Consider the following 13,534-nt stretch of genomic DNA (forward strand, 5'->3'; position numbering starts at 1 on the left):
GATGGCTGAGGGGGGATATGATAGAGGTGTTTAAAAACCTGAGAGGTCTAGAACGGGTAGATGTGAATCAGTTATTTACTCTTTCGGATAATAGAAAGACTAGGGGGCACTCCATGAAGTTAGCATGTGGCACATTTAAAACTAATTGGAGAAAGTTCTTTTTTACTCAACACACAATTAAACTCTGGAATTTGTTGCCAGAGGATGTGGTTAGTGCAGTTAGTATAGCTGTGTTTAAAAAAGGATTGGATAAGTTCTTGGAGGAGAAGTCCATTACCTGCTATTAATTAAGTTGACTTAGAAAATAGCCACTGCTATTACTATCAACGGTAACATGGAATAGACTTAATTTTGGGGTACTTGCCAGGTTCTTATGGCCTGGATTGGCCACTGTTGGAAACAGGATGCTGGGCTTGATGGACCCTTGGTCCCAGTATGGCATGTTCTTATGTTCTTATATGATATTTGTGAATATTGTACAAAGTTTAATTTGTATATTTGATATATATTTAAGTGTTGATATGTATAAGGTAATAATAAAAAATTGAAACATTTTTGTATGTATGGGATTGTATATTTTCAATATACGTGTTAGATTTATGATGCCCCTTCATGGATATGTGGTGTGTTATTGTTGGTAGATAGGTATAATATACTCTCTGTCTGTGTAACTCAGAAGTTAGCCAATTAAATTAATATTTGGTCATATATCTGGCTAAATTCAAGGTGATTAAAAAGTTAGGTGGCTAGTATTTAGCCAGATAAGTTAGGGGCATTCTGGGGATGTAACTGGGATGAGTTGAGTTATCCAGCTGAGTTAATATCCACCTAACTCCAATATTCAGAGTTAACCAGATGACTTAACCATCTAAGTCTGGTTGGGCCAAAGAGCTGTCTTAAAGTTAGCCAGCTATATTCGGTAGTAGGGATGTGCAATCATTTTTCGGAATTAGGCAATGTCAATGAAATTGCCTAATTCGGAATGGTTCGGGAGAACCGAAAAACGATTGAATTTTTTCCGAAATTTCGGAAAAATTTCATTTTTGAGTTAGTGTAAGCTAACTCCCGATAGTGCGCACTAAACTGGCAGAGCTAGTGCATACTAACTCCTGATAGTACGCACTAACCCAAAAATCGAGGCCCCCGAAAAAAAAAACCCGAACCGCAGGAAAAGCAAAATTCCCATGGGGGGAGGGGGGCCTCGAAACGAAGTCCGACACAAAAGTTTTACCCAAGCATATCTCTATTCGGTAGTGCGGCTGCAGTATTGAATATGCCTCCAAAGTTAGCCATATACTTTTATCTAGATAACTTTGCTAGCTGGACTGTGCCTGAATATAGGCCTCAGAATATTTAGTCTTGATTTTGATTACTTTGTTTCACTTATTTATTTAATATGTTTTCCCAAATTTCTATCATATTTTTTAAAATCCTTTGAAGAATGGTCAAATGCGGTCTGGAATGCACATGTATAAATGAGATGTTTAGATAACTCTTATGCTAATACAATAAAAATGATGATAATTAAAAACAAATCTTAACTCAAATACACGTGTTCATTTCTCAGGGGATTCTTGCAAACTGAGACATCGTTGTATGAAATTAAATCTGTCAAGCGATCATCTTTTTTTGAGTACACTGTTCACAAAATAGAAGATTCTGATTTTGGGACTAGTGTGTGTGACGTAAAACATCGAGATGCATCAGAGAGGTTGAGTGAATTGAATTTTACCAGCTATGTAAGTTGCTTATATAATGTCATCTTTTAATTAAGGAGCATAAAAAGGAGCACATGCAGGGGAGGGTAACTAAAGTAAAATGAACCAAGCAAACTCTGGCTCATCCTTACAGTATTTGCATGGGATAAAGAAAGCTTTGTTTACATTTTTTGTCATAGATCACAGTAATGGAAAAATAGAGATTTATTTTCTTATACAATGTGAAGTTTCTCTTGGTAAGCCTTCTATGGCTTTTTGTAAGGAGTTATGTGTATGCCAGGACTTCTAATATTTTTTCATTCAGAAGTTTCCTCCTGCTCTTTTCAGTTTCCAGCTTATTCAAACCAGTCTGTGTTAGTCTACTATGCCATGAGCTATTGTTAATAACAACTACCTGGTGTTATTCACCCTATTTTATATCCCTCCATGACTCAGTCCAATCTTTGTACTGACAGTCCTCAGATGGGGGCCATGCACCATGCTTTCTCCAGAACTCTGAAATCCTGGATCCTAAATCTGACCACTACTAAGATGTCACTCTTGCATGATGATTGGTGCTGCCTCCTCAGGATCCTCAGTCCCAGCCAACTGGGGGAGCAGAATACCTCACCCAAGATTTGAATCCATATCAACTGTTCCATCAAATGAAAGTGAAAAAATTGCATCCATTCCTTGGTAAATATCTATTAGCTGTATCTGGGATATTTATTTATTTTAAGTTTTTTTTATATCGATTTTCCTGCATAAAATGCATATCAAACCGGTTTACAATGAAACAGAATGAGCAGGAAGTAAAATTCCTTAGTCTAATACATTTAAACGTCAATAATGAAATAATTTTAAACAAAGCAAAAAGCTAAATAACATTAATAAAAGTTAAATTATTAACATAAACATAAATATAATTATATTAGAAGGAGCACAAAGGTTAGCATGAAGGGGAGCACAATGGGGAAAACCCCTTTGTCACGCCCGGCACGCGACGCCTGGTGTAATTGCGCAGTTAATCGGGTCGCCGCTAGCTGGTCGTCATGACGACTATTAAAGTACATATTTCATTTTCATGCAATATATTTCTGAAAAATCGGACTGAATATAAAAAGCCTTACTTTCTCTGTGAACAAGCAGAATGAATCAACAACACAAGTAACTGATGTCATCCAACAACGCTGACACAGAATAGATCTCACAGAGCTCTGAAAAGCCTAGGTTTCTCTGAACTTGTGTGGTATTTCCCATATAACTGCTATCTTATGAGTCTCCTCAGTCTATTTTATCCATTCTATCACCCAGACATGGTTTATTCTCTATTTTTGGTAATTTTTTTTGTGGCTTGGAGTTTCTCTATGGGTAAGCAGGGACAAATTCAGCCATGCAATTGAGTGATGTCATTTGACGGCGCTGACACAGAAGTGCACTCTCAGAGTTCCAAAAGACAAAATCTTTCTGAGCATGCGTGTGATTTCCCATACAGCCATTTTTCATGAGAGTCCTCAATGTAATTTCTTCTGTCAAATGTGATTTTGCTCTCCCTGTGCTGCCCATTTTTTCTCATCATACTAATTCTTCAGTTCTAGGTTATTTTTGGTTTTTTCTTCTTTTGAATTCTCAACGTTTTCTGTTTTTCAGTGTGTATGACAACAGACTCTTCAATTTCTGTACTTCTTGCAGACACAAGATGGCCACTGAGAACTTTCATTACTTTTGTGTTTGCTGTTTGGGCTTCTCTATTGATATATCAGCAATTTTGAAGCTTGCGGAAGGGTATCACCAAAAGCTCTTAAATTTTGTGAATATGTGTTAATATACAATCTTCTTCAGGAAAAAAGAGACAAATCTTGGACAGATCAGAACCTCCAAAAGTCTAGAGGTCAGGGTCCCTGTTACCTTGGGCTCACCTCTCGGCTAGCTGCTCTCACCTCTCCAGGTCTGGAGTCCCTCCAACGTCACAATGAAGATGTGGCAGGCTGCCGCGCAAGCCCAGCCATGCTGGAGACTCCCCTCCATGGAGGTGGCAGTCCTAGGTATGTGCGTGCTGTGACCAGATTTAAAGGGCCTGCAGCGGGAAAACCTCCGCAGCACCCTACCATGACATCAGCGGGGCACGGGCATTTAAACCCGAGCCCAGCCAACATTAGACGCCTGTTCAACAGTTCTCACTCCCTTTGAGTAGTTGGTTGCTTGTTCCTGACTCCAGGTTCCTGACACCTGGTTGCTGCCTCTTCGTCTTTCTCTTGGTTTGTCTCCTCAGCTTGGACGTTTGATTGTTCTTGGCCTCACCTTCCTGCCCCGACCTCTGCTTTGTCTTCATTGCTGCTTGCCACTGCCCCAACCTTGGCCTGTATTGACTGCTCATCTTGCTGATCTCCAGCCTTCATCGGATCCTTCGCCATCCAGAGGCCCGCACCAAAGTCCAACCAGCTCCAGCATCCAAGATCTTAATTTGCGAGGAACATGGGCTGGTATTGCTGAAGGTCCCATTGGGCCTCTGCTGCAGCCAAGTCCACCTATCCATGGTGAGGATCTGCAGGAATCCTTCCTGTAGGTGGTACTAACCTTCCCTCGGCCTAAGGGTCCACTACTGCAACAGTTTGCTGAGGCTATGAACCCGGTGGATCTCTCCAGCCTTCAGGTTATACCTGGCCAGCACAGAAGATTCAGATTCAGAAGCAACAATGTTTGGAAGTAGTTGCAGGCACCATGGATCATCTCAATGCCCATCTTGACACCCTCACCACCATGACGAGTACCCTGACACCTGTTGTCCTGGTACCCACAGCAGTCACTCCCATAATACACCTCGGGAGGCCCTACACTCTGTCGAGGATTTGTGAATCAGTGCTGATGCACATCTCACTTCAACTAGCACAGTTCCCTACTAGTGCTATTAAAACTACGTTCATCATCTTCCTATTAGATGGCAAAGCCCTGGACTGGGCCTCCCCTCTTTGGGAACATGTGCTACTTCAAGATGTACAGCAGTTCATCCAGGCTATCAAAAAAGTACTTGATGAACTCAACCGGTTGGCCACCCTTGGCTCTGATCTGCTGCACCTTCGGCAGGGCTCGCAGCCATTCATTGAATATGCCATTTAATTCTGTACCATGCCCATGGAGCTGAATTGGTAGAAGGGCAGCATGCACAGTATTTTTCTTGAAGGACTGTCCTCACAAATAAAAGATGAACTAGCAACAAGGGAATTCTCTGAGTCCCTTGATACCCTTATTGACCTTGCTGGAAGGACTGACAGATGTCTCCAGCAGCAGGCTCGGGAGTTAGAGTACCTGTAGGCAAGTACCTTTGGCCCTGATGTTTTCCTGTCCCCTCATTCTGCTAGTCACAGCAACCTCATATCCAGTCCAGTTCCAGGAACCCATGAAGTTTGAACAGATTCGACTTACTGCAGAAGAGAGGCTCTGCCATCAAAAGCTAGGCCTATGTTTCCACTGTGCCATAAGGGAGCACCTTCTCGACTATTATCCCCTGAGGTCAGGAAATGAACAAGCCTAGAAGCCAGTGGAGAGATGATCCTAAGTTGTACTAATTCAGCTCACCAGCTCACCCTTCCAGCAACTATCTCTGTGGGGAACCACAAATTTGCTACTCTGGCACTGGTGGTCTCCGGCTTGGGAGGAAACTTTCTTATAAAAGCTCTGGTGGACCATCTGAAGCTACCGATGGGTCCCTGGGAAACGCCTCTTGTCATCTCCTCCATTTATGAAGAACCACTTTCCAGACAACTGCTCTATTAATCTCCTATCGGGGGCCATCCTGCTACGGGATAGCAGGATGGCCCCCGACTCTTCCGGAGTCTTAGGCCATGGCTCAATATGTTCAAGAAAACCTTGACAAGGGATTCATCAGGCCTTCCTCCTCACCAGCAGGGGTCGGTTTGTTTTTTGTGTCCAAGAGGGACAGGACACTATGCCCCTGCATTGATTATTGAGGGCTCAATGCTTTAACAAAGCCTCTCATCCCAGAATGTCTTGATCGACTTCAAGGCGTTAGAATATTTACCAAGTTGGACTTGCGCAGAGCATAGAACTTCATTTGCATCAAACCAGGTGACAAATGGAAAACAGCCTTCAACATACGAGATGGCCATTATGAATATCTGGTAATACCACTTGGGCTGTGTAAAGCCCCCGCAGTATTTAAAAACATGATGAACAAGATCTCGGTAGTAGTATACCTTGATGACATCCTTGTCTTCTCAAAGGACCTTCAATCTCATTCTCGGGACATTTGCCACAAGGTTCACAAGCTGTATGCCAAGCTCGAAAAGTGATTCTTTGAGAAAAAGAGTGTACCCTTTTTGGGGTATGTAATTTCCAGCAGTGGCTTTCGCACGGACCCAGAGAAAGTATGTTGTATCCAAGACCAGGCGCAACCATCCAGCCTCCGGGCCTTACAAAGGTTCTTGGGATTTGAAAATTTCTACTGACACTCTATTCTCAATTACTCTCAGATTGTCGCCCCCTCACAGCTCTCATCAAGAAAGGAGCAAATACGAAAACCTGGCCACCCGAAGCAGTCATGGCCTCCATGAGCTAAAACAGGCTTTTCTTTGGGAGCCTAAAGGCTAAAAGAACAGCATTCAAGAAATATAAAAGATCCCAAAAGGAGGAACACAAAGAAGAATATCTGGTAGAACTGAGGGAGACAAAGAAATTTATAAAGACTGCAAAAAGTCAAGCGGAAGAGAGGATTGCCAAGGAGGTAAAGAGAGGTAACAAAACATTTTTCACATACATCAGTGAAAAGAGAAAAGTTCAAAGTGGTATAGTGAAATTGAAAGGTGGAAAGGATCAATGTGTGGAGAGAGACGAAGAAATGGCAGAAATATTAAATGAATACTTCAGTTCTGTGTTCACTAAAGAGGGCCCTGGAGAAGGACTGTCACTAGTTAACAAGAAACTGGAGGGGAGTGGAGTAGATGTAACTCCATTTACAGAAGAAAATGTATGGGAAGAGCTGGGGAAACTGAAAGTGGACAAAGCCATGGGGCCTGATAAAGTTCATCCCAGAATACTGAGGGAGCTCAGAGATGTGCTGGCAGGTCCGCTGTGTGACCTGATCAATAGATCCCTAGAAACGGGAGTGGTGCCGAGTGATTGGAGGAGAGCAGTGGTGGTCCCGCTTCACAAGAGTGGGAACAGAGAAGAGGCTGGTAACTACAGACCGGTTAGCCTCACTTCGGTGGTGGGAAAAGTAATGGAGTCACTGTTGAAAGAGAGAATAGTGAACTATCTACAGTCAGGAGAATTGCTGGACCAGAGGCAGCATGGATTCACCATTGGAAGATCCTGTCAAACAAATCTGATTGACTTTTTTGACTGGGTAACCAAGGAATTGGATCGATGAAGAGCACTCAATGTCATCTACTTGGATTTCAGCAAAGCTTTTGACACGGTCCCACACAGGAGACTGGTGAATAAAATGAGAAGCTTAGGAGTGAGTGCTGAGGTGGTGGCCTGGATTGCAAACTGGTTGACGGACAGAAGACAATGTGTGATGGTAAATGGAACTCTCTCTGAAGAGAGAGCAGTTTTAAGCGGTGTACCACAAGGATCGGTGTTGGGACCGGTCCTTTTCAATATCTTTGTGAGAGACATTGCGGAAGGAATAGAAGGTAAGGTTTGTCTTTTTGCGGATGACACAAAGATCTGCAACAGAGTGGACACGCCGGAAGGAGTGGAGAGGATGAGACGGGATTTAAGGAAGCTGGAAGAGTGGTCGAAGATATGGCAGCTGAAATTCAATGCCAAGAAGTGCAGAGTCATGCATATGGGGAGTGGAAATCCGAATGAACTGTATTTGATGGGGGGAGAGAGGCTGATATGCACGGAGCAGGAGAGAGACCTTGGGGTGATAGTGTCTAATGATCTGAAGTCAGCGAGACAATGTGACAAGGCAATAGCTAAAGCCAGAGGAATGCTGGGCTGCATAGAGAGAGGAATATCGAGTAAGAAAAGGGATGTAATTTATCCCCTTGTACAGGTCCTTGGTGAGGCCTCACCTGGAGTACTGTGTTCAGTTCTGGAGACCGTATCTCCGAAGAGACAGAGATAAGATGGAGGCGGTCCAGAGAAGGGCGACCAAAAAGGTGGAAGGTCTTCATCGAATGACTTATGAGGAGAGATTGAAGAATCTAAATATGTACACCCTGGAGGAAAGGAGGAGCAGAGGTGATATGATACAGACTTTCAGATACTTGAAAGGTTTTAATGATCCAAAGACAACGACAAACCTTTTCCGTAGGAAAAAAATCAGCAGAACCAGGGGTCCTGATTTGAAGCTCCAGGGAGGAAGACTCAGAACCAATGTCAGGAAATATTTCTTCACGGAGAGGGTGGTGGATGCCTGGAATGCCCTTCCGGAGGAAGTGGTGAAGACCAGAACTGTAAAGGACTTCAAAGGGCCGTGGGATAAACACTGTGGATCCATAAAGTCAAGAGCACGTCAATGAGGAGTGGGTGGCTCGCCAGAATGACGGCTACTGCCTGGAGATAATACCCTTATTCAATAAACATACACACGGTTACTGCGACTCCAACATCGCTCTAAGCTTCAACGGCATGAGGAAATGTGGAAAAAAGGATTTGCACTCACAAAGAGGGGAGTAGCTGGCTTGTTATGGCGGTTACTTCCCCAAACCAAATAAGCCTGATACTTCACTTTCAATGCATATCCAGCATAGCTCTCTGCTTCAACGGCAGGGGAGAAGAAAAACAACCAATAAGAGCTGAATAACATAGTCTGGGTAAAACAAATAAGCATGGGTGTAGCTTGCTTATTGCAGCGGTTACTACCCCTAACTAATCAAGCTTGATATTTCACTTGGATGCAGCTCCATCACTGCTCTCTACATTAATGGTGGGGGTGGAAGGAAAATAGAACCAAAGGTTACTAAGAGCCAAAAGAAACAGATAAGTATGAGAAAAAAGTGTGAAGCTTGCTGGGCAGACTGGATGGGCCATTTCGTCTTCTTCTGCCATCATTTCTATGTTTCTATGTTTCTATAAGCCCTGTCTCCGCCACCCAGACCCTACACATCCTTTTCTTCTAGAGGTCAACACTTCCTTCCTGGGCATGGGAGCCATATTGAATCAACATGCAGACTCGAGGGTCCTCCGACCCTTCTCATTTTTTTCCCAAACATTTTCCCCTGCCAAGTGAAATTACAGCATTGTGGATAAGAAGCCCCTAACCATAAAGTTGGCGCTCAAGAAATGGCAGCACTGGTTGGAGGGTGCATAGCACCAAATTATAATATCCACTGATCATAAGAACTTGGAGCATCTACACCAAGCCCAGCATCTGAATGCTTGTCAAGCCCGGTGATCCCTGTCTTTTGCTCAGTTCTATTTTTAACTGAAATACCGGCCAGCAGACAAGAATGTCTGTGTGGATGCCTTATCCTGGTCTTTTGAGGCAGAGGACATCCCTGACCGACCAGGACATATCATTGACTCAACTCAAATCATCCTGGCAACCTCCAAGACTGCTCCTCCAGGAAAGATGGTCATCCCAAGCCGACTCCATCAGAAAGTTTTGGAATGGTCCTATGATTCTCATGTCACAGAACATCCCGGACAGGTCCAAATCCTGGCACTACTTCAATGTGGCCCCAGATGAAGGGTGATGAAAAGGCCTATGTGGATTCATGTTCTACCTGCACACAGTAAAAGCCTGTGGTGGGACGACCTTGGGGGCTGTTACAGCCATTGCTGGCACCCAAGGAACCCTGGACCCATTTGTCCACCGACTATATGGTGGACCTCCCCATTTCTAACAGCTGCCATACTGTATGGGTCGTGATCAACCGATTTTCTAAGATGGCTTATTTTGTGTCACTCCCAGGCCTTCCCTCAGCACCTGAATTGGCACATCTCTTCACTTCTCACATTTTTCATCTGCACAGTCTCCCGCAGCATATAGTCTCCGATTGAGGCATCCAGTTCATGGCCAAATTTTGACGCTCACTCTGCTGTAAATTCATTATTACACTCGACTTCACTATTGCCTATCACCCACTGGCTAATGGTCAGGTGGAATGCACCAACCATATCCTGAATACCTTTTTGAGAGCATGTATCAATGCATGGCAATACAACTGGGCTACTCTACTCCCATGGGCTGAGTTCTCTCACAACTCCCACAGCTGCCACAGGTTCCTTCCCATTCTTGATCGTGTATGGATAACAATCAGCTCCCCTCTTCCAGTTCCACTCTCTGTCTCATCACCAGCAACCCAATTGATGGCTAAGGAGCTGCACAACATCTGGTTACAAACTGAGGAGATGATTCAGAGGAGATGATTCAGAGGACAGCAGACATATATCGGCAACCAGATCCCCAATTTAAACCAGAAGATAGGGTCTGGCTAAGCACCCACCTCATCTGGCACCGGGTACCATCCATGAGGCTCGCACCACGTTACATCGGACCTTTCCCCATTACATGCCAAATTGGTCCTGTCTCTTACCAGTTGCGATTGTCCGCTTCTCTGAAGATTCACAATGTGTTCCATGTGTTTTTGCTGAAACCCTTCCGAAGAGTGCCAAAACTGCCAGAACTATCCTCCGAGGAGAACCAAGTTAACCAGGTCAGGGAGGTGCTGGACGTACATAGAAGGAATCACAGGTGGGAGTACTTGTTGCCTGGGAGGGCTATGGCCCAGAAGAGAACACACATGAAACCACCTCAAACATTCTGTACAAGGGTCTTTTAAGGGCAATCCATGCAGCTCACCCCAGGAGCCCCAAACCTCTGAGGGGAGGCCCTAGAGGAGGGGAGACTGCTACATTTGGCTTTCCATGGGCTCTCCTCATGGCCGGGCGCTCTCACCTCTCCCAGCCCAGAGATCCTCTGATGCCTCAACAAAAATGCAGCAGGCTACTACACGGGCTCAGCTGCACTGGAGATGCCACTCCTTGGAGGGGTGGTCTTGGGCACATGCATACCCAGTTTATGTACGACAAGCGCAGACAAACACTCTTGTAGGTCGAAAGGTTTTTTTGCATTAAATATTTTTAATTTTTAAATATGGCAACTCCACTGTTTAAATACAAGAACATTTCAATGCAATTCCACGGGTCCCGCGACACGGACTCCATGTTTCGTCAAACTGGCTGTGTCGGAAGGGATAGCACAGATAGGAATTAGTTCTGTAAAAACAAATGTAAATAATCACCATTAAAAAGGACAATACTGATAAAATGGACTGTAGCCGACCAAGACATAGACAGGTAATCATAACAAATGCGTAAACATGTTATACCGATATTTTAACTGGAAGTCATAAGCCAAACTCTATACAGTGTAACAGGTAGCAGGAGTGCAAGGAATTTATGGAGAGATAGTGATTTAAACAAACAGGGAATTTTGGCGCGAAGCCCCTAACCAATCAGAAAGCAGGAATGGGTAACCAATCAAATACCAGCCGGCACGACTTAGGTGAAAAGATTCCACTCTAATTCGCAATTCAAACCATTCGGTACCACAGAAACTAAAAGAAAAATCCATTTTTGTTCTTTTATAAGTAGCATCTCTGGCTAATTCCCCCCCCCCCCCCCCCCCCCCCGTGCAGTCAATCAAACCACATCAATTACGAAGATTTTTTTTTTATTTTGTCAAAATCATTTTTATTAAAGAATAATGACAATACAACTATCAAACATCAGAAGGGTTGCCCAAATACCCGCAACAGATCAACAACATTAATATCAAACCCCCTTCTTTTTCAATAGCCATTAAATTTACCCATCCATACAACCCATTCACACCAGTCACCAACTCATCTACTCCCAATCCCTTCTTCCATGAACCCTTAGAAGATTAGTCCATATTTTCATATAAAACATATTTTTGAGAGAAAATATATAAAGTACTACATTAACATCCAAAAATGGATTTGAATTCTAATACTTTAAACAGGTACTACTCAATCACTTCCATGAAGAATGATATCCCAGCGCAAGTAAATTATTTTGGATTTCCAGCGGCAATAATGTGAAACAGATGGCCCAACATTGCCTGTATTCCGAGTCTGATGATCTCACGCCCTGCAAAGAAGCCAATCTCTCCATTTGCATAGCGGAGGTGGCAGAAGAAAAAATGGCGGCCGCACCGACGGGTGAGTCCCCCTCCTCCCCGTTGCCTGTCTCCATCGATGCTATAAAATTAGCGATTCGGGAGGCCCTGGACGAACGTTGGGCTGGGCTGTCTGAACAGCTGGGGGAGGTGAGGGACACCCTGGCAACGTTACCGCCGCGGCTGAATGCAGCTGAGACACGAATCTCAGCTCTGGAGGATGCAGGCACTGACAGCATGGCCAAGATGGTGGCGCAGGCAACCACAATCCAGGCCTTGATGGAAAAGGTGGAGGATCTAGAAAATAGAGCACGCAGGGATAACCTGCACTTTCTGGGGTTCTCTGAGAGCCTGGAGGAGGGCTCTCTGTGTACTGTGCTTGAGACCTGGCTCCCAGAGGTGCTGCCCCTGCCTCATCTTAAGGGGAAGCTGGTGGTGGAGCGAGCACACCGGCTGGGTACTAAACAGCAGAATCAGGACAGGCCAAGGCTGGTTATAGTAAAAATTTTAAATTCAGCTCATAAATTGGAGCTGTGGAGAGCATTGCGGCAGAAAACAGATCTGAAATATCAGTCTCACATCATCTGTGTGTTTCAGGATTTCTCGGCAGCTGTGTCAGTGAACAGGCGGCGTTTCTCACAGATATGTTCCACACTTCATAACAAAGGCATTAATTTTGCTTTGTTATTCCCAGCTCGTCTGCAAGTTTGGCATGATGCGCGGGTGCATTATTTTGACACGGTGGAGAAGGCTAAGGCCTTTGTGGATACCCTGGCTACCTGATGACTGTTTGTGTATCAGGGGGAAGATAGTGATGGCTCCTGCAGCAAGTTTGTTTTATGACAATTAAAACCTTATCGCAGGCTTTCGCCGAGTATGGAAGATGATCTGCAGTTCGGAGGCTTGTTGCCTGGTTCAGATGTTCACCTGGTTTTTTTTTTGTTTTTCTCTGTTAACGTAAATATGGGATAACAGACACTACAGCTTCTTTGTTGGACTTGAAAACCTCTAGGTGCCAGTTCCGTATTTTTTTTGGTGTACCCTATTTTTTTTACTCCACACCTGAGGGATTGTTAAAGCGCGCTGTTCAGCTGCAGTAGGTTTTTGAGACTGGAAGGCTACACCTCTGAAGTTCGAACACGGGACTACGGATGGTTACACGGAGAGGAATGGCTATGCTCCTGATGGATGATGAAGGGTGTTTTTCTACCAGAGGATTGCATCTCTCAGAACTCTTTTCCGCACGTTTTTGTGGGATCTCTTTTTGGTCTGAACTTAGTGGTGTGGGGAAATCACATGTTTTAGTTGCTCTTTAGTGGATGGGGCTTTTCTCTGGGTGGGGCAACGAGGAAGGGGGAGAGTACAGATACGACCTTATGTATAGGGCTGGGGTGAGGCCCGGGCACATCTGAAAGCGGGGTCCTTACCTCCGCCTAGGGGGTCCGGTGGGTGACGATAAAATGGGAATCTGGAGGGGAACACTTTTGGGTAGGCTAAGGAGGGCAGGGGAGGGGAGGGGGGTGGTGGGGCTTGGGGAGGAGAAGAGGGGGTGGGAGAGGAGGGGGGAGAAAGGGGGAAGTTGTAGAAGTGAGTATGAATGGCTGAATGTTTGGGTGGAAATATGGAATGGGACAACCTTTTAGGATTGGGAGTGTACGGCTGTTGGAGGGTGGGGGCCTCGGCTGGGAGGGTCCTTACCCCTATGAGTTGGAATATTGGA

General features: G+C 44.6%; 1 protein-coding gene across 2 annotated transcripts in view; it reads left to right on the forward strand.

Moving 5' to 3' along the window:
- The window catches only part of LOC115092775 (disintegrin and metalloproteinase domain-containing protein 9-like), a 1,307,906-nt gene that overhangs the window by 314,248 nt on the left and 980,124 nt on the right, over positions 1-13,534 (forward strand). For both annotated transcript variants that reach the window (XM_029604079.1, XM_029604080.1), the window contains exon 7: positions 1,568-1,739. In XM_029604079.1, the coding sequence (XP_029459939.1) occupies positions 1,568-1,739 (172 nt within the window). The remainder of the gene's footprint in view (positions 1-1,567; positions 1,740-13,534) is intronic.

Source organism: Rhinatrema bivittatum, chromosome 5 (assembly GCF_901001135.1).
Source record: "Rhinatrema bivittatum chromosome 5, aRhiBiv1.1, whole genome shotgun sequence".
NCBI classification, from domain to species: domain Eukaryota; kingdom Metazoa; phylum Chordata; class Amphibia; order Gymnophiona; family Rhinatrematidae; genus Rhinatrema; species Rhinatrema bivittatum.